The 26,856-nt window shown below is 32.1% G+C and overlaps 3 protein-coding genes across 5 annotated transcripts in view; 2 read left to right on the top strand and 1 right to left on the bottom strand.

Annotated features, from left to right (window-relative positions):
• Positions 1-2,113: 2,113 nt before the first annotated feature.
• LOC140447891 (uncharacterized) lies at positions 2,114-8,767 on the bottom strand. The gene is made up of 3 exons (XM_072540814.1): positions 8,666-8,767; positions 2,657-2,959; positions 2,114-2,339 (listed from the first exon to the last, which is right to left on the bottom strand). The coding sequence occupies exons 2-3, from the start codon at positions 2,942-2,944 to the stop codon at positions 2,184-2,186; spliced, it is 444 nt and encodes a 147-aa protein (XP_072396915.1). The 5' UTR covers positions 2,945-2,959; positions 8,666-8,767; the 3' UTR covers positions 2,114-2,183.
• Positions 8,768-8,885: 118 nt separating this feature from the next.
• On the top strand, positions 8,886-19,658 carry LOC140447878 (short-chain specific acyl-CoA dehydrogenase, mitochondrial-like). Of its 2 annotated transcripts, none has more exons than XM_072540792.1 (7): positions 8,886-9,207; positions 9,258-9,415; positions 11,712-11,970; positions 13,153-13,305; positions 13,461-13,607; positions 19,038-19,198; positions 19,252-19,658. In XM_072540792.1, the coding sequence occupies exons 1-7, from the start codon at positions 9,168-9,170 to the stop codon at positions 19,561-19,563; spliced, it is 1,230 nt and encodes a 409-aa protein (XP_072396893.1). In that variant the 5' UTR covers positions 8,886-9,167; the 3' UTR covers positions 19,564-19,658. The 2 variants fall into 2 exon arrangements, with proteins under 2 accessions (XP_072396893.1, XP_072396902.1); XM_072540801.1 differs by having other exon boundaries at positions 8,887-9,207; positions 9,264-9,415.
• A 6,130-nt stretch (positions 19,659-25,788) lies between these two features.
• Positions 25,789-26,856, top strand: part of LOC140447861 (3'-5' RNA helicase YTHDC2-like) — a 40,874-nt gene continuing 39,806 nt past the window's right edge. For both annotated transcript variants that reach the window (XM_072540781.1, XM_072540774.1), the window contains exons 1-2: positions 25,789-25,945; positions 26,765-26,841. In XM_072540781.1, coding sequence (XP_072396882.1) covers positions 26,828-26,841 — 14 coding nt within the window. In that variant the 5' untranslated portion in view covers positions 25,789-25,945; positions 26,765-26,827. The remainder of the gene's footprint in view (positions 25,946-26,764; positions 26,842-26,856) is intronic.

Raw genomic sequence — 26,856 nt, 5'->3', positions numbered from 1 at the left:
AGGATAGACGGTTTGTTTAACCCTCATCTTTTTAGAGTTCTTTACAAAAATATGCAGTCCTACTCGTTCTCAATTCTTCTTTTTTATTTTTTCTTCTTCTAAACTTTCCAATCTCTCTTTATTTCAAATCACAACAGGAGGGAGGGTGTCGACTTTATTTTCTGTATGATTTATTTCTCTAATTATCTCTTCTTCGCATTTTTCTCCTTCACAGTTTCCTCCATTTGCAATTTCATTCATATTTTGTGCTCTCTCTACTTCTTTTTCTTCTTCAATCCCTATTCTTCTCCTTCTATTATTTCCTCTTCTTCTCCTCTTGCTTGACCAGCGTGCTCATCACCTCTTTCTGCTCTGTCTACTTCTTCTTCGCCAAAAGAGACAAAACTATGGAGAGCATTGTCATGTCTATCAATATTAGTCATTTCATGTGAATAAGTTACAGTGGAAGGCAGAAAGTCTTCATCATTGAGTCGATGTTCATCAAATGGGTGTATGTCACATATTCTAAATCCCTCTGTGGCTTTATCTAGTGTAGTTGATTTCTCAAATACCCGCCTGACCAATCTGGCCACTTGGTATTCTGTCACAGATTGATCAGCATAATTTGCTCCAGAGATCACAAAAATCGTCATAACAGGCTTTCATAGGCCTCAAGAAATTCCTATCTAATGGCCGAGTGCGGTGGCTACTATGTGGAGGCAGACTCAGCATTTAAATATATTTTTTCTTTGCATAAGTTATTGCTTCCAGCGAAACATGTGATGCGTGGTTGTCTAAAATAAGAAGTATTGGGCACTCCGCTGACGGCTTGGTGTATTTTTAAAGATGATCTAAGTATTTTATGAAAGTTTGATAGTTCTAGTATTCAGAGTTGATCCCATCCGTTTCACAACCAACTGAGTCATCATTCAATAATAAAGAGTTATGGCTCTTCCGATCAACAATGAAAAATGGAGGTACAAAATGACCAGAAGCACTCATTGAGCAAGCTACTGTCACTGATTTCCCCTGCTCTGCAGCAATATTTTTGGCTTGTGTATTTTATTTTTTTAATTAATTATTAATTTTTTATTCCTTGTCTTTAAATTTTTAAAAATATGTTGCCAACTTGACTTTATTGAAACCTATTGTTCTTGGCACACTTGTCCTTCTTGGAGTTCTCAATTATAATTTGTTTCTCTTCATGAAATCCGTCACGACCAGATAATGTTCTAATATTATTGTAAATAGTAAATAAAAGTAATAATTTTTTATAATTAGGATCGGTATTACAGGGACATCGATCAGGTAGCCAGGCGGAAGAATCGCATTCACTTCACCGTGAATGATTTACTGGTCGATGGTTCAGACCCTGGCCAGAAAACAAAAGGCTAAGGTAGTAGTTTAAAATTCTAATAGATCTGCTATTTAGATATTTGAATGCCATTAGACGCGTTCGAAAGAAAATATGGCGGATGATACAGTGCCCAACCCGTGAAAGTTACAATTGGCGAATTAGTTATAATAAATAATTATTATAGAAACAATATAAAGAATTAACACTAGCACGATACACTAGGCTGCAGCGATTACGGTCAGCAAAACCCGTAGTCCGGATGTATGAAAACAGAATCCCCAGAAAATTACTAAAGGCATGAATTCAGGGAAAAGACCTTTCTGAGACTTTAGGTGGTCTTCCACTCAAGAGATGGGAGGACTAAAAAGATGAGTTTGCCAAAAACCTCCTAAAAACACGTTCTGTACATTAGATCGAGAAAGAAACTTGCTGAAGGAGGCCAAGGCCCAGGCTTTAGTATCATTGAATGTACAACCAAGGTAACTGATGGAACAGCTGCCAATATTTATGTTATATCAATTTTCTTTAATAGGCCATCTTTACATGCAAAATAATTTTGTTATTTCACATATGCCGAGCATCCTGCAGCGCCTCATTTCTCTTTTTTTAATTATTAGTTTATGCTTTCAAGCTCTATATACCTTTAAAGAGAATATTTTGGGATATTCACTAGTAGAAATCTTGTTCCATTATTTATGACAACATAAAAATGATTGCACAAAGTTTAATATATTTTTGTCGCAAATGAAAAAACGTTAACTCCACAATTTACTTAAATGTCTCTTATTAAAAATTTATTAAAATATATGCACTTGATCAATATATACACTGTAATATTTAAAAATGATTATTTCAAAGTGCATTTTAAACCATCGGGACTAACAGCCATATAGCAAAATACTCCACCGCCAGGAATTTGTTTGGTCGATATGTATGCTCTACCGTCAGGTGATCTATGGTGAATTATTGGAGATATCGGCCCGACTCTAGGAAGGTATGGAATCTAAAAATCGAAAAAGTTAATGTTTTTAAGGGATATTAATTATCAATTAAAATATTGTTATCTATAAAAATCTGTGTAGCTAATTTTTCTATTAGGTACTTTTGTTAGGTTCATATTTTATATTCCAGATGAGCCCATTTCCATAATATATATTAATTTTCAATAATACTTTCTTTAAAACTACTTACTCCTCTCCTCAGTTTCGCGTAATATCATAATATGATCACGATTAAGTAGAGTTCTATGTTATAGAATATTAAACGTAACAATGGTGTTTAACTTCCTAGCATTTAAAAAAATATATTAGAATTAAATACCTGTTGAGCCATAAGATTTCCGAGGCATTCTGGAAGAGAACTTAGCTTATCGTCAGGTGGAGGTGTGACAAAAGGTCCATGTAGAAATTTATGTCTAACTTGAATTCTCAGCAACTGGGCATACTCATTCTTTAATTTACAGCATTCGAGATCTTCTTCCGACAATCCTGATAATTTTCTACACCATTCTACGCATCTTACCCTGTCAAAGGGGTTATCTAACTGATGTGCGTGCGATGCTATATCTCTTATAGCATTTTTAAATTCTTCGGTGTCTTTGGCATCCATTAATTTTGTGTACAACTGACATGAAATAATAACTTAAATTTTATATTTGTCTTTCAATTTGACGTTTCATTTAAACTTTAAAATATTAGGAATAATTTATTATTTGGGTTAAGCCTGTCCTGTAATAAACCTGAGAAAATTATGATTTACTAGAGGTGCAACATTTTTGTCATCATATAAATTTTAGTAACGTCTAAAGAAGTGCCAATAATTATTATTATATAAGATTAGATGTTAGAAATGTTAAAAACATTAAAAGTAAAAAAGTAATTATTAAATGTTGTTAAATTAGAATTATATTCTTTGTAGAATAGTTTCCTACATAAAAAAGTACATGTTGATTTCAAAAAATAAACATCTCTATTATATAATAAATCACAGCACACTGTTTTTGCTGTTGTGCTGTGCTGCTGTCAGCTGTGTATAATTCATATAACCTGAAAAACGTCAAACAACTGTCAAAGTGTATAGACGCATTTCAAAGTTTCTCCTTTGATATATATAGATAATAAGGCTATTACTAATAATCCTTTGTTTGTAACCCGATCCTACCGCATCGCATACATACTTAATAGTAATAAAATACACGACACGGTTCCTCCAGCCGAAAATGGAGACCACTAACACTAACCTCGATCCTGATAAACCTCCTGACCCCCCGCCTGATTTAAGTGGAAAAAAAATTAATAACCAATATAATATATATTATTCCGGTCCTTTCGAAGTATATGTACAGGGAAAAGACAAAAATATAGGGAATTTTCACATCTTAAGTATTGCTAAAACAATATTTAACCTAAACCTACAGCAAATTATTAAATTTAACCGTAAAGGGAAAAACCGGTTAGGTGTTGTTTTTAAAGATTTTAAATCGGCAAATCTATTTGTGAATGATAAGAGATGGGAAAGTTTACAATATGATGTCTTTATCCCAAATCACAATGTCACATGTAAGGGTATAATAAGGAACATATGTAAAGAAATATCTGAAGTAGAAATTAAAAATGCAATCGAAACAAAATTAGTATCCTGTAAAGTAATTGACATAAAAAGACTAAATAGGAGAATTATCGAAGAGGGAAAAGAACAAAACTATGTACCAACAACCACCATATGCGTAACATTTACAGGAAAAGCACTGCCCAGGGAGGTGCTTGTGTATGGATTACCCATGAGGGTTATTCCATATGTCAGCCCAGTCCTAATGTGTGGAAACTGCCTGTTATATGGTCACAGTAATAATCAATGTAGAGGGAACCCAAAGTGCCAGAACTGTGGGAAAAACCAACACGGGGAAGCCTCGAATTGTGAAACATACTGCATACACTGTAAAAATCATGATCATATCTCTAAAGATAAAAAATGTAAAGAATTCCAAAGGCAAAAAGAAATAAAAGCCCTAATGTCTTTCTCTAACATCTCATATTATGAAGCAAACATGCAAATACCGAAAAATGAAAACAGGGAATACTCTTTGAACAAAGAGAATTTTCCTGTCTTGCATACAGAATCCAAGCCTAATAATATAATAGATATCACAGAAAGAAGAATAGAAGCCATAAAGAATGACACAAGTATACCAAAATATAACCAAATCGTCAAATCTCAACCCACCAAAAGAAGGAAACCAAACATGACAGGATATGACAAAAAACAACATAGTGCTCAATTAATTAATCCGGGGGGAAGATTGAACTGGGCAACAAATTCTCAATCAATGCCATCAACATCAAAAGGATACAGTGCAAATAAGGAAACTGAACATGGAATCTCCCATGCAATGTCATTACTACCACCACAACATAAAGAGATGGTACTATCTTTTGTAAACAACTTGCTAAGAAACTTATACCCTAACTCATCTAATGTATCACAATATAAAACAATTAAAAGCAGCTCAACAAATAACATAACCTATGAGTTAATGGAAGATGGGACAGTATCTGATGCTTCAGAATACTAAGCCCAAAATAAAAATAAAAAATAAAGCTTTCACTCCTTTGACTATAATACAATGGAATATGAGATCATATAATGCTAATGTGGATAACTTAAAAATAATTATCAAAGAATACAATCCTGACATATTATTGCTAAATGAAACATGGTTAAATAATAACCATATAATCAGATGCAAGGGCTATCAAGTAATTAGAGATGATAGAGATGATTCATATGGTGGTATAGCCATCCTTATTAGGAATGAAGTAGAATTTTATGAAATATCTGTATGTAATAAATTTAATAACAACTCTCAACTGCAAGCAATCTTCCTACCTAAATTCCAAATTAACCTACTTAATGCCTATTTCCCTAATGCAAATACCATATCTAAACAAAAATGGATAAAACTGATCCAGGAAATCAACAAACCAGTAATAATAATGGGAGACCTGAACGCCAAGCATGAGGCTTGGGGTAGCCCTTGTAATAATTCCAATGGGAGAAACATCTTCCAAACATTAGATGAGCTGGAACTAGTTTTTTTAAATGATGGTTCATATACCAGAATAGCACCACCTCCAAAAAGATCATCAGCTGTGGATCTAACAATAACATCTAAGAATATTGCTACCAGATCATCATGGCAAATAATTCCTGACCTAGGATTTAGTGATCACCTACCCACAATGTGCAAAATTGGTGTCCAAAACATTACCATCCACATGCCACCAAGGAATAACAGAAACTTCAAAAAAGCTAATTGGAACCAATATACCTCAGTATTAGAGTCATCATTTACATCATTTCCAGGGGAGAACTACCGATCATTTGCAGATCTAATAAATGAAGCTGCACAGTTGTCCATCCCATTGTACAAATCAAATGTTAATAAACAGTATCATATCCCATGGTGGGACGAATCTTGCGCTGAAGTCATTAAAGACAGAATTAAGGCAACAAAGCAATTCCAATCAACACCCAACTTACAAAATTATTTAATAGTAAAAAACAAATGTGCTATAGCTAGAAGATTCCTTAAAGAAAAAAGAAAGAATAATTTTAGGAAATTTGCAGAAGGTCTTAATAGAAACTCGCCAATCAAGACAATATGGGATAAAGTTAGGAAAATAGCTGGATATGGTAATAGCCCAATTAACTCCCTTCCTGATCCTAATATGGCACAAGAGATACTGAATTCCTTGGCTCCTCCCAGTATACATTTACATCAACAAAGTATACAAACTAGCAATACAAGTTCCCCTTTTACCTTTAATGAATACAAATTCATAATCAATTCTAAAAAGGAATCTGCTACGGGACTTGACTTAATTTCATACTCTATGATTAGAAATCTACCTCATTCAGGATCATTACTATTATTACAAATTTTTAACAAATGCTTAAGTACAGGGACCATTCCGATTGAATGGAAACAGTCATTAATAATTCCAATCCTAAAACCTATGAAAGATAAACTCATTGCAACTAACTATAGGCCTATTGCCCTCACCTCTTGTGTAGGTAAAGTTTTAGAATCAATGATCAAAAATAGGTTGGAATGGCGTATAGAAAATAAGGGAATCCTCAGACCATTGCAGCTAGGTTTTAGAAGGGGTAAAGGATGTTTAGAATGTCTATCCATTTTGACATCTGAAATCCAAAAATCATTTAGTAATAATGAATGTACAATAGGAATATTCTTGGATATCCATTCAGCATATGATAATGTTAATATTGACAAACTGTACTCTACATTAATACATTTGGATATACCACATGATTTAGCTAACCTCATATATGACTTTTTAAAATGCAGAGAACTGTTTGTCAAAGATAACTCTGGGTTAGTACATGGCCCAAATACCACTAGCACTGGACTCACACAAGGATCACCATTAAGTCCAATGCTATTTAACATATATACCTACTCAATACACGAAGTGTTCCCCAAAAATGCTAAAGTCATACAGTATGCTGACGATTTTGTAATTCTAATCAAGGGAGTGAATGTTAAAAATATGATATCAAAATTTAAACAAATATTTAGTCAATCTTGAAGCCTGGCTGGACAATCATAATTTGAACATCTCTGTGGGCAAATCTAAAGCTATCTTGTTTACAAGGGGTAATACCAAAATAATGCCTGGAAATATCAGTTATAAGAGTCAGCATATAGAGTGGGTAGATAAAATTAAATACCTAGGAATGGTTTTACAGAAAAACCTTAAATGGAAAGCACACATTAACCAGCTGGAAGTCAAAATAGGTAAAGCACTGAATGTAATGCGTGCCTTGTGTGGAACATGGTGGGGCAGTGACCCAAAAATATTAAAACTGATCCATGAAGCACTTATCCTAAGTCATTTAAACTATGGTGGTCAATTCCTATCTACGTGCCCTAAATATATATTGAAGAAACTAGATCAGATGCACTACCAAAGTATTCGGATTATCACAGGATGCATGAAGTCAACTCCAATCCAAGCCTTGTTATCAGAGTCTGGAGAACTGCCATTAAAATACAGAAGAGAATGGCTCACCACAAAATTTTTGCTAAAAAACCTAAGCATTAAAAACAACCCTGTCATTCAATCAATCATTGAATTAGAAGCACTTTGTAATATGGACAATAAATACTGGAGAAATAAGGAAAAACCCATATTGATAGCAACTATCAGAAAAATCCAACCTTATTTGCAGAACCTATATTCCAGTAAACTTCTTCCTTGCCATGAATATGACTTGGAACTACAACTTCAACCATTAGGAATTCTGAATGAAAATATTACAAAAAATGAATTCAATCTTATGAATTTTGTGAACTTAGTTAAAAAATTCCATTCATACAAAAAATTCTTTACAGATGGCTCAACGGACACAATGGGAAATGCGGGATTTGGTGTTTTTTCCCCAGATATAAACTATTCATTTTCATCTAAACTACCCAATCATACCCAAATATGTACAGCAGAGGTTACTGCGATCAATCATGCAGTCCAAATTATACGGGAACAAAATATCACAGAAGCCATTATCTTTTCTGACTCCAAAAGTGCACTACAAAAAATTAAAAAAACAGGGTTTTCTAAAGATACAGAACATATATCGTATTTAACGAAAAGAGGAATTATCCTAGCAAGGAACAATAATATCAAAATCTTACTAGCATGGATCCCAGGACACACTGGTATCACTGGAAACTACAAGGCCGACCAACTTGCCAATATAGGTCGTTCCCTGAATATTCCCATGAATATCAAGCTAGAGTTTTCAAATTTCACACCCTACTTGAAAAGAGAGATTTGGTCTAATTGGGCAGCTGAATGGTACGAAGGATATGGCACAAGCAATTCATTCTATGCCAAAATTAATAAACGAATCCACACACTACCATGGTTCAATAAATTCGCATATATCAGTAGGAGACATTTAACTACAATCATCCGTATGAGAACGGGCCATTGCTCATCCCCTCTTCATCTATTCAGAATTGGAGTCAAAGATGATCCTTATTGCGAATGTGGCCAAGTGGGAGGCTTAAACCATATTTTATTAGAATGTCACTTAAATCAAAACCCACACTTTGACTTGTATGCCGAATTAGCTAAAACTAAACTTCCCACCCCCATAAATATTTGTACAATTCTCACAAATATTAATGAAAATACAATCAACACCTTATGCAACTTTATTTCTACCTTTAATATTAAATTATAAAGTAGCATTTCTGGTGTGTGCAAAGCTTGGACGCTACCCCCGAGCGAGAAAAGTTTATACCTTTGTTGTGTTATATTACTAATATTTTAGCCTGTGAAGAAAAAAAAAACCAGCACAAGTATACATGTAGAATAACCTTAAACAAACAAAGGAAGAATATAAGTGTAGGTAGACACTGATTGCTGAAGCAAGACAAAAAGTGTCTACCCTCGAAGTAAACTGGGTAAATTGTCTAGAACATAGCCCAAAAAAAGAAGAAGAAGAAGAAGAATTCATATAACCTCACTTCCTTAAAAATAAAAAATAAAAGGATAAAGGATACTTGGCATACACAGATTTTTAATAATGTAAATAGAAATTATCATGTGTTATTTAAATAAGTGTGAAGTGTGGCTTCTATTGTAACTACTCAAATGGGAATGAGATGTAAAAATATTATCAGTAAAAGCATATCAAACATAAAAACCAAATTAATCCAAGGTCATGATTAATTTGGTTTTTTTCTATAATTAATAAAGAAGTGCAATCATTCTCACATTTATTTTGAATTTTTTATACAAACATGGCCCTAAATTATTCCACTTCCCATCTTTTATGTAAAGGTATGTCCATAATTTTTATTTAAATTAATCTGGAAGTTTATATTTTTAAGTTTCAGGAACAACTACCATAATTTCAAGATGTTTTAGTTTACACAAATTGCCAGAAACTCATAAGATACTTCAAAAGACTTGTAGGGACTTTGCAGAAAAGGAACTTAAGCCCATAGCTTCTCTATTAGATAGAGAGCATAAATTTCCAGAAAAGCAAGTAAGATATATTATACATTAATTACTAGAAGGAAAGAGAAGTTCATTATATTGAATGATCTTTTTCCTTGCAATATTGCTTTCCAATTATTTATTAAGATTTGTTTATCAATAAGTTGTAGCCATTTTTATTTCTTGTTTTTTCTCATTTTATTAAATTCTTGATTGATGTACAATAAGCTGATTGGCTATAGGATGACTGGTTTATAACAGACAGCTTCCAGGAAAAAAATATTGTTTTCTTTTTCTTACATAGCTTAATTACTGGGTCAGATGTATTTGTCTATTTTTCATTAAATACATCCTCCTTATGGTTTAAAGCTATAGAATACATGTAATAAACGTTCCCATGAAATCGATAATTTGTTAATTTCTAGACTAGGTTATGGCGTAATTTAGGATAGTTGTCTTCTAGTCTAATAATATAATAGATTGAAGACTACATGGTAACATATATCTAACGATTAGGAACCTATGGAAAGAGCTTCAAAAAGCATAGCCAAAGACAAAAGTACAATAGGTAATTTGCAGTTACCAGAATTACTCTTAGTGGGTAAGATATTATGGTCTCCTCATGAAGAGTACTTCTTATTTAAGTCAAGCTGGGAGTTTATTTCATTAATTGTCAAACAAAATTAATCAAACAGTCAAGTTAAAATCTGTGTTTTTTACTTAAAAAAATATCATAGCCACTAAAAACTTGAATGTGTAATTTAGATAAAAATTATAGTTAGATGTCCCATAGAACTGAATAACTATGCTTTTTCCAAAGTGAATCTAACTAATTATTATAACTAACTTCATTAAATGGACTGGCTTGCAAATTAAAGTCTTTTTTTCATGAGATTGAAGGCTTTGGTTATGACTAATTTAAATCAAAGTTGTCAAATATATTTTTTGTTAATTCCTAATCTTATTATGAAAGTAGAGTGTGGGATGGCACATTTAAATTGATGCTCCATGTGCTATCCTACATGTCTCATTTAGTGCCATGTCTACTTCTAGAGACATAGACATTCCAAAATATTTTTTGCTTCTTTCAGCTTAACCCCTTAACGTACACATTAATTTTGAAGTTATGGTCAAAAAATGATCGAATTTTTTTTTAGTGAACTTAAACTCTAGTGAACTTTTTGTTATAACTAAATAAAAAAAATATATTCAGTGGCGAAGAACCTTTACTTTTCCTGGGGGGTTAGGCGAAATATTTATTTTTGTTTTAATACATATACTAAAATAATATACACATATTATATATATATATATATATATATATATATATATATATATATATATATATATATATATATATATAATGCCAATGGTCTTTCACTATAGATGACAGTGGCGCACTCTTTTTATATGCAAATCCGTTGAAATTTAAAAATTTTGTGCAGAGGAAAATACTGTGAATAGGTATATAGTAGTATGATTTATATGAACAATATAAATAATCCAAAATATTTTATTGACACACACACACACACACACACACACACACAATATATTATTTTAGATAAATTATAATGAAATTTAGTAAAACAAAAAATATACACATTACTCTAACCTACCGATTATTATATCCAAATTTACTTACAAAACAATATAATATGATGAAAATAAGGCACAAATTAGTTCAAACGCAAAAACACAATAAATATCGACATCAGACGACTTTACACCGGCAAGACAGAAGGCTTGTATAAACACAAAATTTCGACAATAATATCGGTTATCAATGCTGACGATTGCAAATTGCAAGTTATGAGATAATAAATATATTTTAAAGTAACTCAATACTGACTGAGTCATCTATTTTATAATAGATAAATAATTTAGGTATATGCTTACATATGTCTCTTTATACAAATATCCGCTTCGCAAGAGTTGAAAAATTCGATGTGTAAAATTTAACCGGTGCCCGTGTCCCATACGAGCGCGTACAAAATTGCCAGTAAGGCGCGCCCGTGTCTGAGACGGGCACGTACGTTAAGGGGTTAAGGATCATTTCTTTTATAGATTGTCAAATGTCACCAAGGGTAATAAATTACTACCTGTTCCTAAGTAGTTAGATTACCGTTGGAAAAATTAGACTATTTATTAGAATTTAGGTGAAATACACTCGTGATGAATACCAGCCAATCATCATACCTTGTTATTTAAAATTTCTCTTCAATTAGGTGAAACATTTAGTAACTTACAATCTATGCTATCGAGTCACAGTCCTCCAAAAAACTGTACCGATGAGCACTATGATATTAAAACAAATTCTTTAATTTTCTGCTTTTATTTTTTAGATCAAGAAATTAGCTGAACTAGGTATTCTAGGTATATGTGTGTCTAAAGAATACGGAGGTTCTGGTTATGATGGTCTAGGTATGGCTGTAGCTGTTGAAGAAATATCCAAAGGATGTGCTGGTACAGGAGCAATAGTTTCAATCCATAATTGTTTATATGCCAGTCTGGTGGACAGACTAGGGACTCCAGATCAGAAAGAGCAATATTTAAGAGCTTTTACTAAAGGAACATTAGGATGTTTTGCCCTAAGTGAACCAGGTAATTTTGTCTGATTTTCTTGGTTCATTTTTTTAGTTCTTATATTTAAACAAAGCATTTTTATATCAAAGCAATATAGTACATAACATCTTCAAACTCATTTTTTTCCATTCTGGTGATATTAAATTAAAGTAAATTTGGGCATGAGAAGAGAATATTTCCTACATGTACATGGTCCTATTAAAATTTTCTTTCAAAAACTGTTATATTTATTATTTTTAACAAATTTATTGGATTAAATGGCAACATAATCGTCATCTAATAATCATTAAAGCAACATTTAAAAAAATGTATTCGAATTAGATACTGAACGTAACAATGGTGTTTAACTTCCTAAGATTTAAAAAAATATATTAGAATTAAATACCTGTTGAGCCATAAGATTTCCGAGGCATTCTGGAAGAGAACTTAGCTTATCGTCAGTTGGAGGTGTGACAAAGGGTCCATGTAGAAATTTATGTCTAACTTGAATTCTCAGCAACTGGGCATACTCATTTTTTAATTTACAGCATTCGAGTTGTAATTGTTGTAATTTACAGCATTTACAGTTTTCTACACCATTCTACACATCTTAACCTGCCAAAGGGGTTATCTAACTGATGTGCGTACGATGCTCTTATTTTTGTTTATTCCAATGACTTGAATCCACTGAGGTTCTGTCTAGCAATGAACACTCTATCTCAGCTACCAAACTCCACTGGTTTTGTTTTTTAGCACCAAAAGTGACAATACTGTAGTGGGGACACCAAATAATTGTTGTATAATATGGATCATTTGAAAAAATGGCTAAAAACTGTTTCTCAAATAACATTACTCTGCACTTTGGACTAGACAAGTGAATATTGTAAACATAGACATAGGAATGGTTTAGCCCTGAGAATTTGATATGCAAAATGTCCAAAACATTGAGATCAAGGGTGAAAATATAGGTACAAATATCTCAGAGTAAAATTTACTGTAAACAAATGAAAACTGAAGTAACTTCTGACTTCATGTGAAGAGTAACAGTTACATTGGTTATATCGTTAATAGTAAAAATTACCTTATGATACTAAATGTGTACATCTACTCTGGGCTTGTCTATTAATTTGCTATTCTGAAATTCACCTTTAACCAAGACACAGAAACATTTTCCTATTTCCTTATTATTATTGTTCTTAAAGTCAAGTTAATTCGTTATAGATGCTGGAAGTGATGTAGGAGCAATGTCATGCACAGCAGATAAGGATGGAGACCATTATATATTGAATGGAAATAAATCATGGGTAACAAGTGGTTTACAAGGAAAGGCTGCTGTTGTATTTGCTACTGTAGATAAAGCATTAAAACACAAAGGTTAGTAATGGTTTTTGAATATCTTTCTAGCATAAAATATATTTTTCTTTTTAACACATAAATATACATTAGAATCACAAAAATACTTTCTATCTCCTGCTGTTTATTAACATTGTTTTGTTTATATAATATTTTTATTCCATATATTGTTGTAGGTATTACAGCATTTATAGTTCCTATTCCAAGCCAAGGACTGACATTAGGCAAAAAAGAAGATAAATTAGGCATTCGAGCATCCTCAACATGTAATTTAATTTTGGAAGATGTTAAAGTACCCAAAGAAAATATTTTAGGTTCTATTGGTAAGATTTTTATTGAGCCATATATTGTTTATTAGTCATAAATAATTGTTGCCTTTTTAAATGATTGTGATTGTTAGAATAATATACATATAATAGGTTTAGGAGATTCAAGGTTTGCATTGCTATTTTTGCACATTTATTTTTATTTTTGTATCCCTTTTTTTCTAACCCGTGTTATTAAGTTTCTTCCATTTTCTGTCTGTATTGTTTTTCCTCTTCCTTTTGACGAATTTATGTGGAATGCTGAATGTCAAAAAAGTTTTGACAAGTTATAAACAACTGAGGGTACCCATATTAAGTTTTTCGAGGCCAGAAAAAAATTTGTTTTGGATACAGATGACATACAAGCAACACTGCCGTGCTCATTAAAAATGCTAAGGCACCAGGAGCCGCTTTTATCTCAACTTCAAGATAGAGCAGAAAAAGTCATCGCTTACTTGACAAAACTTTTGTCGAAATTAAAAAGAAGCTATTACATTACAAAAGAAAACTTCAAGAGTCGTGAAAGCTTGTATCATTTTCAAAAACATTTGTATGAGTAAAAGTTCTTTCTTCGTGTCTATCCTGCAATTCTGAATGGGCCATTTAATATAGTTTGGTAATCCAAAACCTCAAGTAGCAATATGAATAGAACAATTACAAGAATATGATCATGACAGAGCACAGGGTAGGTAAAATTTATTTAAATACAGCACGAATTATAGTCAATGGCGAACTCAACATTTACAACATGCCCAAGAAAATGATATGTTTGAGATATGTCTTGGTTTGGACACATCATGGTAAAAGACTAACATGGTAAGATATAAGCTTATAAATTATAAATAGGTTTAATTGTACTAACCGCGGAAATCTTTCTCCAGGTTTGACTCTGCGTTGAATAATTTTGGTTTTGAGAAAAACCATTATTTTGACGACGTCTTGGCAAGGTCGCACTTGTTGGTGCACAAGTTAGTTTACTTACTTCAAGCACCAGCAAGAAGCGTTACCACCTGCCTTGACAATGGCAAGTGAGATCTTGCGAAAACGTCAAAATAATGGTCTTTTCTCCAAACCAGAATTATTCAATGCGGAGTCAAACCTGGAGAAAGATTTCCGCGGTTAGAACAATTAAATTTATTTATAATTTATAAGCTTATATCTTACCATGTTGGTCTTTTACCTTGACGTGACCAATCCAAGATATATCTTAAACATAGATCATTTTCTTGGGCATGTTGTAACTGTTGAGTTCGACATTGACTATAATTCGCGCTATATTTAAATAAATTTTACCTACCCAGTGCTCTGTCATGATCGTATTCTTTATTCTTGTAATTGTTCTATTCATATTGCTACTTGAGGTTTTGGATTACCAAACTATAGAGGGCACTTCAGAATTGTAGGATAGACACGAAGAAAGAACATTTACTCATACAATATATATATATATATATATATATATATATATATATATATATATATATATATATATATATATGGGTCTTTGAAACTGAATACAAATTATTTAAATTCTTTAATTGTTATCTCCATAAGTTGTTAATATCCAGATTGACACATTCCGAAGATAAAAATAATAAGTACTTCATATAATTATTATCATATAATACAAATGTTTATTAAATATTCATAAAGATCGGAAGTTGATATCAGGATGACAAATTTAATTTGATAATCTCTTAAACTCATTTGCTTTTTTTATAATTACCACTTGTCTTTTTTGTTTTTAAATTTTTTCATTATAAGTTACAAAGTAAAGAATGCACGGTAAGTCGCCTCAAAGGCTTTGTTGACATGTATGTAAATATGTTTACGTAAATTTAGCAAAATTTCGTTGATGCAGTGCACAAAAACAGTTAAAAAACTCAAAAAAAAATACAATTTCCCCAAAAAGTTGTTTTCTTACCTTATTTGTCGTCTTTTCGGAAAGGAATCTTCTATTCAAAATTCGACCCAAAAGGTGACAAGTTGTAGATACATATTGGGATATTGGTCATAAAAAATTTCATGCACCTCACTCACTCATTTGGTGACGTCAAACTAGAATAAAACTATGAAATCCAATTTCACTGAAAACATTGATTTGTCTGCAGTGCATTCTCATAGCAACACAGAGTCAAACTAGTTTTTGTATTAGTAAAATAGTTGGAGTATTTATTGTTTTTCTTATATCAGTCGTTTTTAATACTTTATATTGAATTCAGTATGAAATTAATATAGTTATTTTTTTTAGGATTCAATTTTTTTTCGGGCATGCGTATTTTCAAGGTTTATGAAGTTTTGAAACATCTCTACACTTGTTTCACAACAAGTAGTCGTAGATTTTCTTTTTCGTAATTCCAAATTCGAAAGATTTGAAAACTAACGGAGTTTTCAGGATAAAAATGAGTCTCATCGCTAAATGTGGTCTTCGTCTTCGTTCTATGTGATTAGTTCTTGTGAAGTCAGTTGAACTGATAAAGTATGTAGATGCGACTGTGCTAAAAATCATCTTTTTTTATTCTTGACCACGATATTAAATTAATATTCCTAAACTTTCAACATAATCCTCCTCATTTAGTTATCTACAGTCCATCTAATTTACAAACCGTTGCACGTCACCGGCGTCATAGCCCGTGACGTCACATGATACCAACACGAAATATTTAGGCGGTAGGTATGTTCTTTTTTAGAATCACTTTGCCGAGTACACTGGCATTACAGCCACTAGACATATTTTATTATATACGCGTAGAAATAATATTTAAAGATTTCTATTAATGTTAACTTAAAGAAATTTATAATAGTATGTTTCATTTAATTTGTATAAATGCATTATAAAGCGTTTTTATGACTAACATTTGTTCGGAACATACTGTAACTGTAATCGAACGAAGGTGAAATTTTGGCATAAATTAGTAACACTTTTTTGACAGTTTAGTTTTGTTTTTATTATCTACTATTAATTAAACTATGTTGTTTTTTAAACAAGCGGCTCAAATTGTTTTTAACAAGAATTATTTTTTATAGAGAAAACTCTTGTTTTGTTTCTATTTATTTACATTAAATATTAATTTATTTTGTTGTATACTGTTGTTGTACACTTTTGCAATAATTATGTGACCTATTTGATTTAAAATGGATTCAGGAATTTTTTATACTTTGGCAACTATGTCAACTTCGATCTCTGACGTAGATAATGACGTGCAACGGTTTGTAAATTAGATGGACTGTATGTAGTCTACTTTCACTTAAATTTTCTCTTTTTGAAGTGAACACTTCTTATCGTTCGGTATGATGTTTTTATTTTAATATTTATCGTGTCTCGAAAAATCTAGACGCCTGCAGTAATCTTGCGGTATACAGTAATGTACATACATATACACTTCTGACGTTTAACAAACATCATTTTATTTTTTTTTAAACAACTCGAGAACGACTGGATCGATTTAGATTTTGATTTTAAAATATTTGTATAAAATAAAATAGAATCAAATCAAATAAAATAAAGTAATTAAAATAAAAACCATCGCTCCATGCGTAGACGAGAAGAAAGCTATACTTCCCCTCCATGGTCTTTGCTATACTTCCCCTCCCGGAGTGCCACATCCCGTTTTTTTAATTTTTTATATCCATTATAATGAAATGTATCGATAAACAATATTAAGTAATTAAGCATAAATCTCTCTTTGCCTTTATCCCTATGCGGGGTCGGCTTCCCTAATTACATTTCTTCATAAGTGTCTATCTTGGGTCATATCAATATTAATACCCTTTATCGACATGTCCTCCCTAAGCGTTTCCCCCAAGTCTTTTTTGGTCTTCCTCTGCTACTACTTTCAGGAACCCGCAGATTAGCAATTCTTCGTATTGGCTGATTACCGTCTCTTCGTTGAACATGACCAAACCATCTTAGCAACAATTGGTGCCACCCCTAGACTTCCTCTAATATATTTATTCCTAATTTTATCCTTTTTTGTCACTCCACTCATCCATCTAGGCATTCTCATTTCCGCTACATGCATTCGTTGTTCCTCATTATTTTTAACTACGCAACATTCAGTTCCGTACACCATAGCTGGTCTTATGGCTGTTTTATAGAATTTTTCCTTCAGCTTGATTGGAATTTTTCTGTCACACAACACTCTGTTTTTTCTGTCACACAACACCACAATACTCTGTTTTTGTCCTACTAAGTTTTAAACCTTTTTCCTCAAGAGCTTGTCTCCACTGTTCCAGTTTTTGTTATAAGTCGCTTTCACTTTTTCCTATTAACACTATATCATCAGGATACATTAAGCACCGCGGAATATTTGCCTGTAATTTTGCTATTATTTGATCTAGAACTAATGAGAATAAATAAGGACTAAGCACCGAGCCTTGATACAATGGTACTTTCACATGAAATTTATCAGCAATTTAATAATAATTTATCAGTAAGTAATTAAGCATAAATACAAGATAATAATGAAAATGTAAATAATGAATAAATTCAATATTGTAGTTAACAAATTTTGAAAATTACTATAATCATTAAACAAAATTTTTAAGGAAAAAAATTAAGATTTTTCAAATTTTAAAGTACTTAAATGTGTGGTGTTATTATAAAAAATATTAACAATTCAGTAATAAGCAGACATAAAGTTTCATTAACCCAAATATAGTAATAACGCGCTATAACAAGTATTCACTTCTCTTGGTACTCCCTAAGTTCCACGTGCCGTTATTTTCCCTTTTTTTTATTATCGGTTTAGCGAATTAGATGACTTTCTAACCTAAAAGAGTGAACTGAATCTCATCGACTCGTTTTGGCTTCAATAGAGACCACACTTAAGTTTCCTGTAGTATATTTTAATTGTATGCTTTGCTGTAATTACCTACTACTAATTGTATTAGAATCTCGACTTCACTTATTCGTTAGTCTTTTATCCCATACCCCGTAATAATATGCTTTCGCAAGATCAGTGAATAAAATATGAAAATTTGTTTCTTTATTCCTATTATTTTCGGATAATTCTCCTTCATTACCTATCGATCGTCCTGGTGTGACTAAGTTTACTGTCCACATAATTTAAACAGTGTTGAACGTTTCGTTTATTTTTGAGAAGATTAATGTTAATATAAGATTATAAAGATTAATATTAATGAAACCTGTTAGCGATTTGTCAAATTGTTCCTTCTTCCGTAACGGTGTTCAACTTGTTTTTTGTGTCTATATGGTTTGTTATTGTTTCATATCAAGTTTATCGTATATGTTTTTATACGCTTTTGCTGCAGTTAATTTAGCTTTCTTTTTGTAACTATGTCAACCTTGTAATTTTGAAGATAATATTTTCTTGCCTTTTCTTATTGGAGAAGATCTTTTCTGAAACAACCTTGTCCACCATCAATAAGAATAAATAGAATTAATAGTTGTTTGATGTGTTTTAAAGTATATTGAACGTGTTTTAGGTGGCGGTTTTAGAATTGCAATGGAACAACTGGACAGAGCTCGAGTTGGAATTGCAGCTCAAGCTGTAGGAATTGGACAAGCTGCTCTGGACTTGGCTGCATGTTATTCGCTACAGAGGAAAGCTTTTGGGAAGACAATTAGCGAATTGGATGCTGTGAAGGTAAAAACCATTGATATATATTTGAGTTTAGTATATAAAAGGATTTATTTTAGTTGCGCCTGGGAGAGATGGCTCTTCGCTTGGAATCAGCAAGACTTCTGGTGTGGAAAGCAGCAGTACTTTGTGATGATCCTTCAAGAACCACCAAAGAAACTTCGATGGCCAAACTAGCCGCTAGCGAAGCTGCCACTTTCATAACTCACGGTGCTATCCAAGTTCTCGGCGGGATGGGATATGTGTCGGATATGCCAGCTGAGAGACATTACAGAGATGCCAGAATCACTGAGATATACGGAGGTGTTAACGATATTCATAGAATGTTGGTGGGGAGCTCAGTGGTTAAAGAATACGAAGTTATACAATAATATTTTGCTTATTATATACAAATCTGAAATTTATTAAATTTATTTTTGTTATCATTGATGTTATTTGTTATAAAATATATTTTTAATCATTTTTAGCTTGATGTTTGTTTTTATGTGGAATTTCTATCTCTATGTGTAATTATTAATATTAAAAATATTATATTTTGCTCCCAAAACTAAATGCAAGCAAGGGATAATGGAAATCTGATTTAAGTTAGTATACAACAAGTTAGTGTAAGAGAAGGTGTTTTTTAAACACATTCAGATTTAATACATTATTGAAAGATTACAATTTTTTCATTATATAGTTTTCCATTCTTTTCACGGATGCCTCTTTCGCTGTTTCTCTATCTTCTTTGTATGTAGATATGACTCTCTCTGTTTTTAAATGTGCTTCCAGTAAGTTGTAGTTCCATCGTTTTTATGACCTTCCCACTGTTGTTGTCATTTTCCGTATGTGATCGTTCTCTACTTTGTGCCTTCGTCGTATATCTATACTTTCAGCTCTGCCTCAGAGTGTCTTGTCATCAAGTTCTCCAAGAATTTTTATGTCTGTTGTTTCTAGCATTGTTTTTGTTCTCTCTGTCGAGTCACGTTTCTGCTACGTATGTCATTAGTTGTCTGATGACTGTTTTGTATATTTGGCGTTTCATTTCTTTTCCGATATTTTAATTTCTCCATATTTTTTTCTGGCTCTGTTTGCTCTATTCACTTCATCTTCTACTTCTGTTAGAAGCTTTCCGCAGCTAGACAGTGTGATGCCCAGATATTTAAAACCCATCACTAATTCTATTATCTGTCCCTCCAGCTCAAATTTTTTTCACATTTTTAATCTATTCTTTAATAAGGGTGAATTTACAGAATGCTGGAAAAATAGTTTTTTAACACATATTTTTAAAGCGGGAGATAATTCATTGGTGAATAATAATTATAGGCCCATTAGTATAATTAGTGTAATACCAAAGATATTTAAATGTTTTGTATGTGACTATCTTAAAGCTTCACTTGAAAAACAGCTAGTAGACCAACAATTTGGATTTCGGAATAGCAGATCAACTGAATGTAATATACTAGTGTTTATGGGCTTCCTGAGGAAGGCCATGGAGAGGGGCTGTAGGGTACATGCACTATACACTGATTTCTCCAAGACCTTTGAGCGGATCAACCATAATATTTTAATAGTTAAACTTAAAAAAATGGGTGTTGACGGGCCACTTCTTAGATGGCTGAGAACATACTTGATTGACCGAGTTCAGAGGCTGCGTATCGGGAATTCGTTTCCAGTGAGATTAAGGTTCATTCAGGAGTGCCCCAGGGTTCTCATTTGGGACCCCTGTTATTTAACATAATAATATTCATCAATCTAGGTGTCTATCCCACCATACTGAGTTAAGTTTAATTTAGACACCTAAATATGAAGACAAAAACGCAGATTTATAAAACATTAGTGCGAAGTATTATGACATACGGGGCTGAAAATTGGATCATAAACAAGAAAAACAGCAGTAAGATAGTAGCAACAGAGATGGAATGCCTGCGAAGATGCTGCAGAGTAACAAGAATGGATAGGAGAAGTAATGACGACATAAAGCAAAGAACATCAATAGAAACAGACATACTAACATATATAGAACAAAAAAGATTAAAGTGGTATGGACATGTAAGAAGAACTAGCGACAGCAGATGGATAAAGAGAATAACCGAATGGAGCCCCACAGGAAAGAGGAAAAGAGGACGACCCCGAAAATCCTGGAGGAACGAAGTAGACGACGCCATGAGTAAGAGAGGCCTAAACGATGGAGAATGGAACAACAGAGAGAGATGGAAACGGTTGAGCGAGGGAAGGCAGTGAATACTGTAGAATCCCTAAATATATATAATATTCATCAATGATATACACCACTGCTTCCAGCACAGTTCACCTCTTCTTTTTGCGGACGATCTAAAGTTCTACATAATTATCAATAATACAGAAGATTGTGTTAATCTTCAACACGATCTCGATCGGTTGAGTGAGTGGTGTATTAAATGTCATGGCCCTGAACGCATCCAAGTGTCATGCTGTTTCTTTTGGACGATCGAGTGACCCAATGAAATATAATTATAATATACAGAACATTCTTGTTGACTGGATTACCGAAATTAGTATCTGGGAATTAATTTAGACTCTAAACTTTTATTTGAATCGCATTATATTATGTCAATAATTTCCAAGTCTTTACAAATGCTTGGCTTTATAAAAAGATTCACTAGAGACTTTCAGAATATTGAAGCGATTAAATTACTATGTTGTTCTTTAGTCAGACCCCATCTAGAGTATTGTTCTTGTGTATGGTCTCCATCTTATAATACTTACATATAAAAAACTGAGACAGTTCAAAACAAGTTCTTGAAATATGTAGCATATAAACAGGGTATACCTTTTGAATTAAATCAAATAAATTATGATCAAATTGAAACCCAACTTGGTATTATCTCATTGTACGACCGACGATTAATTAAAGATACAAAGATGCTTTATGGCATAATTAATTCTACAGTCTTGTGTCCTCGGCTACTTGAGCGGGTTGGTCTGCATGTACCTCTACGTAGAACACGATTAAACCAAACCTTTTCTGTTCCTCTTCACAGAACCAACTATGCATATAATTTTTTATCTCGAGCACTAAGATGGGCAAATATTCACCCAGATCTAAATTTTTTTGCACTGAAGGCCGAATTCATTTCTGGTCTCAGGTAATTGTTTATTTGAGTGGCTGTGGAGTAGGTAATCATTTTGATGTGTAAAACTAAATTACGTGATTAAGTTTGTGATATTTATACTTTTATTATTGTGATATTTGTACTTATATTTGTTTGTTTTGTTGTATACATTGTAAACATTGTTAATCTTATTGGGCAGCAGCCCGTTGAAAATAAAATAAATAAATTACACCTGATAAATGGGACGAGTACTTCGAAAGACTTTTAAATGAAGACAGACCAGACTTCAAAGATAACAACGAAACCCATAAATATCCTAGCCTCCCTATACGAATACCATCAAAATAAATAGAAGAGATATGTAAACCGTTACAAAAATAACAAGGCACCTGGTCTAGGAAACATCCCTGCTGGACTAGTAAAATACGCCACAGCAAAATTATATGAAAGCCTAGCCCAACGTTTCCAAAGTTGCATTAAACAAGAAAGGCAGAAAGGACGAGCAGTGGCGTAGGGCATGATTGGCATAAAAATTAAGAAATAGCGAAAAAAAAATTCAACATATAAATCTACAATATGGTACATAACATAAAACAGAAAAACTACATATGGTACATAACTTATTCAAATACGGTATAGCTAGCCTAGACCCATAAAATGAATTTATAGATTTGCTAGGCTATCGCTCGAAGATGAAACTAAAAGATCTATGCTTGAATGTTTAGACAAGCTATACCAAGAGCTTCAAACTAGAATGCAACAGAAGAATGGAAACTATATTCGAAGAACTCAAAATCGTTCAGATGGAGGAAATGTTGTGAATCCTTCGAAGAATTCTATAAGCAAGAAATTGTTAATGAAATCAAAAGACTTCGCCACCATATAAAAGCTGTAAGAAAAAATGAAGAGGCCAGAAATAGGACTACATTGAAGGTGGCACAGTTTATGATTCATAGATGCAACAGTCCGTGTCCATGCTTCCATTCCGTAGAGCAGAACTGTGAATATGTAGCAGTTCAATAGACGGCATTTTGTTTTTAATGATATGTCTCGACTGTTGAAAATGGTTCTCATTCTAATGAATGCTGCTGAAATAAATAAATAAATAAAAGTGATACCCCTTCTAAATAATATACTTTGGGACCAATCAACAACAAATAGTAACAAACGTATGATATATAATACAATTATTAACAGTACAATCACCTACAGTAGTGAAGTATGGCAGATAAAGGAACAATACAAGAGAAAACTTTCGGCAACGGAAATGGATTTCTGGAGACGTTCCAGTATAAAATATAAATGATATTTATTTATATTTTATTATGATTTAATATCAAAAATATTTGTTAGTTTTCTCAGGATTCGAAAAAAATGATTGCATTTAAAAAGAATTTAAAACTCCTAACTATTTTATGTACTTCGATCCATATATTTGATCTTTTTTATTTATATTTAACGAATTAAAAATTGGCAGACAACTTTTGTATATAGCAAAAAGTAGATGAGTACCTATTTAGTTTTTTTCATAATTAAATGTAAGTTTGTTTATTTGCAACGATGTTTTTGCAATTTTGAAGTCTTGTTCTGTTGGAATTTTAAGAGTTTCCCAATTATCGGTCTAATTATGTTTCCAACAATTTTTAGTTTGAGCATTTTAGTAATTTCTTTGTTTCGTTTAAGAGCGTAGACGCAAAATTTCGGGCCAATGCTTTTTAACATTTTTTTGGAATCCTGAGAAAACTAACAAATATTTTTGTAAAATTTAAACACAGAATGAAAAATTACATTATTACCGAGGGCCGAAAGTCCCTTAGAATAAACAAAAAGTTTTTTTGAATGAGATATATTTGAAATTAAAAATCACACTAAATTTTCTCTTTTTTTTTCACCCCTGTAACTTATTAAAATAAACATTATAAAAGTTTTCGGGGACTTTTGGCCCTCAGTAATAATGTGGTCTTTCATTCTGCTTTTAAATTTTTCAAAAATACTTATTAGTTTTTTCAGGATTCGAAAAAAATGAATACATTTAAAAAAACATTTGCCCGAAATTTTGCGCCTACGCTCTTAAATCAAATATTCTCGTGTATAAAACCCTCTATATATTTTTATTTCTTAAAAATACTATATTCGTATTGTTGTCTTCGAGCGCGCTGACACTTGGCCACCATCTGTTGATTTTTTGACCTGAGCCTTCGGAGACTTGCGTCTTTCAATAAAAGAAATAGCACTGAGACCAAATTTAATGTTTTCATTTTGAACTATCCCTTGGCAGACCAAAGTTTATTTTTTATAGCTCGGACAGACACGTCGGCGTCGGCTTACTGTTCGAAAGTCAAACCAATACTATTATGTAATAACTAATAATAATTACACAGCAATAGTAATTACCTGTTATTATTCTTAGGAAATCTAAATAAACTTATTCCTTTTCCTGTCACAGATGAACATCCGCGAATCGCACAAATATATCCAGACATTTTAAATATAAATTAAACTTTTAACTATAAACTATAACTATAAACTTATATATTTAACTATAACTATAAACTATAACTATAACCTTTTAACTATAAATAAATTATATAAATGGTCAAATGCACTTGTTGTGTCGAGTATTTACCATAGACGCCCACGGACTATCGAAAACAACCAGAATTAAAGAATAAGCACGTGTTTTTGACAGTTAAACAACCAGAATCGGGCATGCGTATACAAAAATGGTACACGCTTTTGGACCGCTGTGTCGCTTCTATGTGTTGTTCTGTTATTCTATGTTAATATTTCGTTTGAATTTGACAGGTCTGTCATAACGTCAGAAGTAAACAAACAACGTATGCTTTACTAATACGTTAACAGGTGCCGATAGGAGCAAATACAATAATTCATTGAATTATTTCATATAATATATTTTGTTTAAAATATAAATAATAAATAGATAATAAAATTACTTTATTCAATTTTAAAAATATTATTTAAATTTTAGAAATATAGAAAACATTGACGGAATCATGTTTTAAACGGAACCAGTGCTGTTCAGTGAAATTTTATCTGATGTGCATAGAAAAATTAACCCGGTTTAATTGATTTACGGCAGCCATAGACATAATATGCAATATTTTATGTCGTACTTTTAGTTGAAAAATAGATTAAATTATTTCAAATTTACTAAATTATTAATCTCTAAAAATTTAAATTATGGTTCTGTCGTAGCTTGTCACAAATTTCTCAATTCGAGTCTGTTTCCCGATGGTGTTTCCATTTAAAATATGGCGATCGCGTGCTGACACACTTCAAAGGCGGCAACTGAGAGTGGGCATTCTGATTGTTATTTATTCCGTGGTATAAAGCTTCGCGCTAGTTTACTGTACCGTCTACTTCTACTGTTAACATCTTTTTTTTTTTTTTCTTTTTTGTATTCTCCCCATCGAGCAAAAAGTTCTCCCTGTACAACCCTTTTCGTGTTCTATGGCGAATCACATACAATACATAGAATGTATATGTCAAGATTGTCAAGAATGCCAAAATTGTTAAGTCAATGTCATGTCAGTGAAAAAAGTAAATAATATTTTATTAATTTAAAAAATGTAGTTTTATATCTTTTAAATTTAACCATTTTAAAACTTTTTCACTATCCTAAAAAATTTGCAGTCATACAACTTTTGTAAGTTTGTAGGTAAGTTGAAAATTTGTTTAAAACATGTTGCACAAATTTTAGCAACTTTGCTCAAAACAAGACTAATTAGAGTGTAATAAAAACAATATTGATAAATAAATACTAATTTATTGGTCCTAATTATAAAAGTGCAAATTATAGTGTAATAGGAAGACCTTATAAAAATAATATTTATATATTCTTAACCTCTTTTCTTTTGTTTAATTTAGATTTTAATTAGGGTCACAATTAACACATTTTTAGACTACAAGCTATGGTAATTTTTAGGGGATCATTTACCCAACATGAATCACTTATAATTTATAGGTATTGATCAATACTACTATATTGTAATAACAACTTTAGAAACTAAGTATGTCCCCAATTCTTATTGGTACTCAAAGGATGGGGGTTCAAATTAAGGTTTGCACCTTACGGTTTCAGCCAAAAATGTGCGTCGTTGCAAAAAAATTAATTTATATACTGATCTGAAACTTTGTGTAGGAATGCCCTACTGTGTCAAGCTGAAAATGGGGAAAAAGTTTTCTGAAAATAAAAAATTTTCCCTGCTCCTGGTACTAATGTTTTTGTATCCATTGAGTCGCAGGTCATTCTTTTTATGCTGTACAAATATGTTTGGCTAAAAAGCCCCCTCTCCCTCTTGAGTGGTAAGTTTATCTTACCTGTGACTCACCTGTACCAATAAGAATTGACAGCATAGTTTCTAAAGTTGTTATTACATATTGTAGTGTTGTTTTATATGTGATTCATGCTTCTTGTAGTCTATTTTATTTATCTTTTGAAGCGACACTCATATGTTATAAGTACTCTATGTTCTAGGTTAAGATTAACTTTTTGACCACTGAGTTTCGAGGCAGTGTAAGAAACAAATATATCATAAAAATGGGCAAATCTAAGTAAGTGTGCATTTT

Source organism: Diabrotica undecimpunctata, chromosome 1 (assembly GCF_040954645.1).
Source record: "Diabrotica undecimpunctata isolate CICGRU chromosome 1, icDiaUnde3, whole genome shotgun sequence".
NCBI classification, from domain to species: Eukaryota; Metazoa; Arthropoda; class Insecta; order Coleoptera; family Chrysomelidae; genus Diabrotica; species Diabrotica undecimpunctata.
Note: the sequence above shows the minus strand (reverse complement) of the source record. Positions and strands in the feature narration are given on the sequence as shown.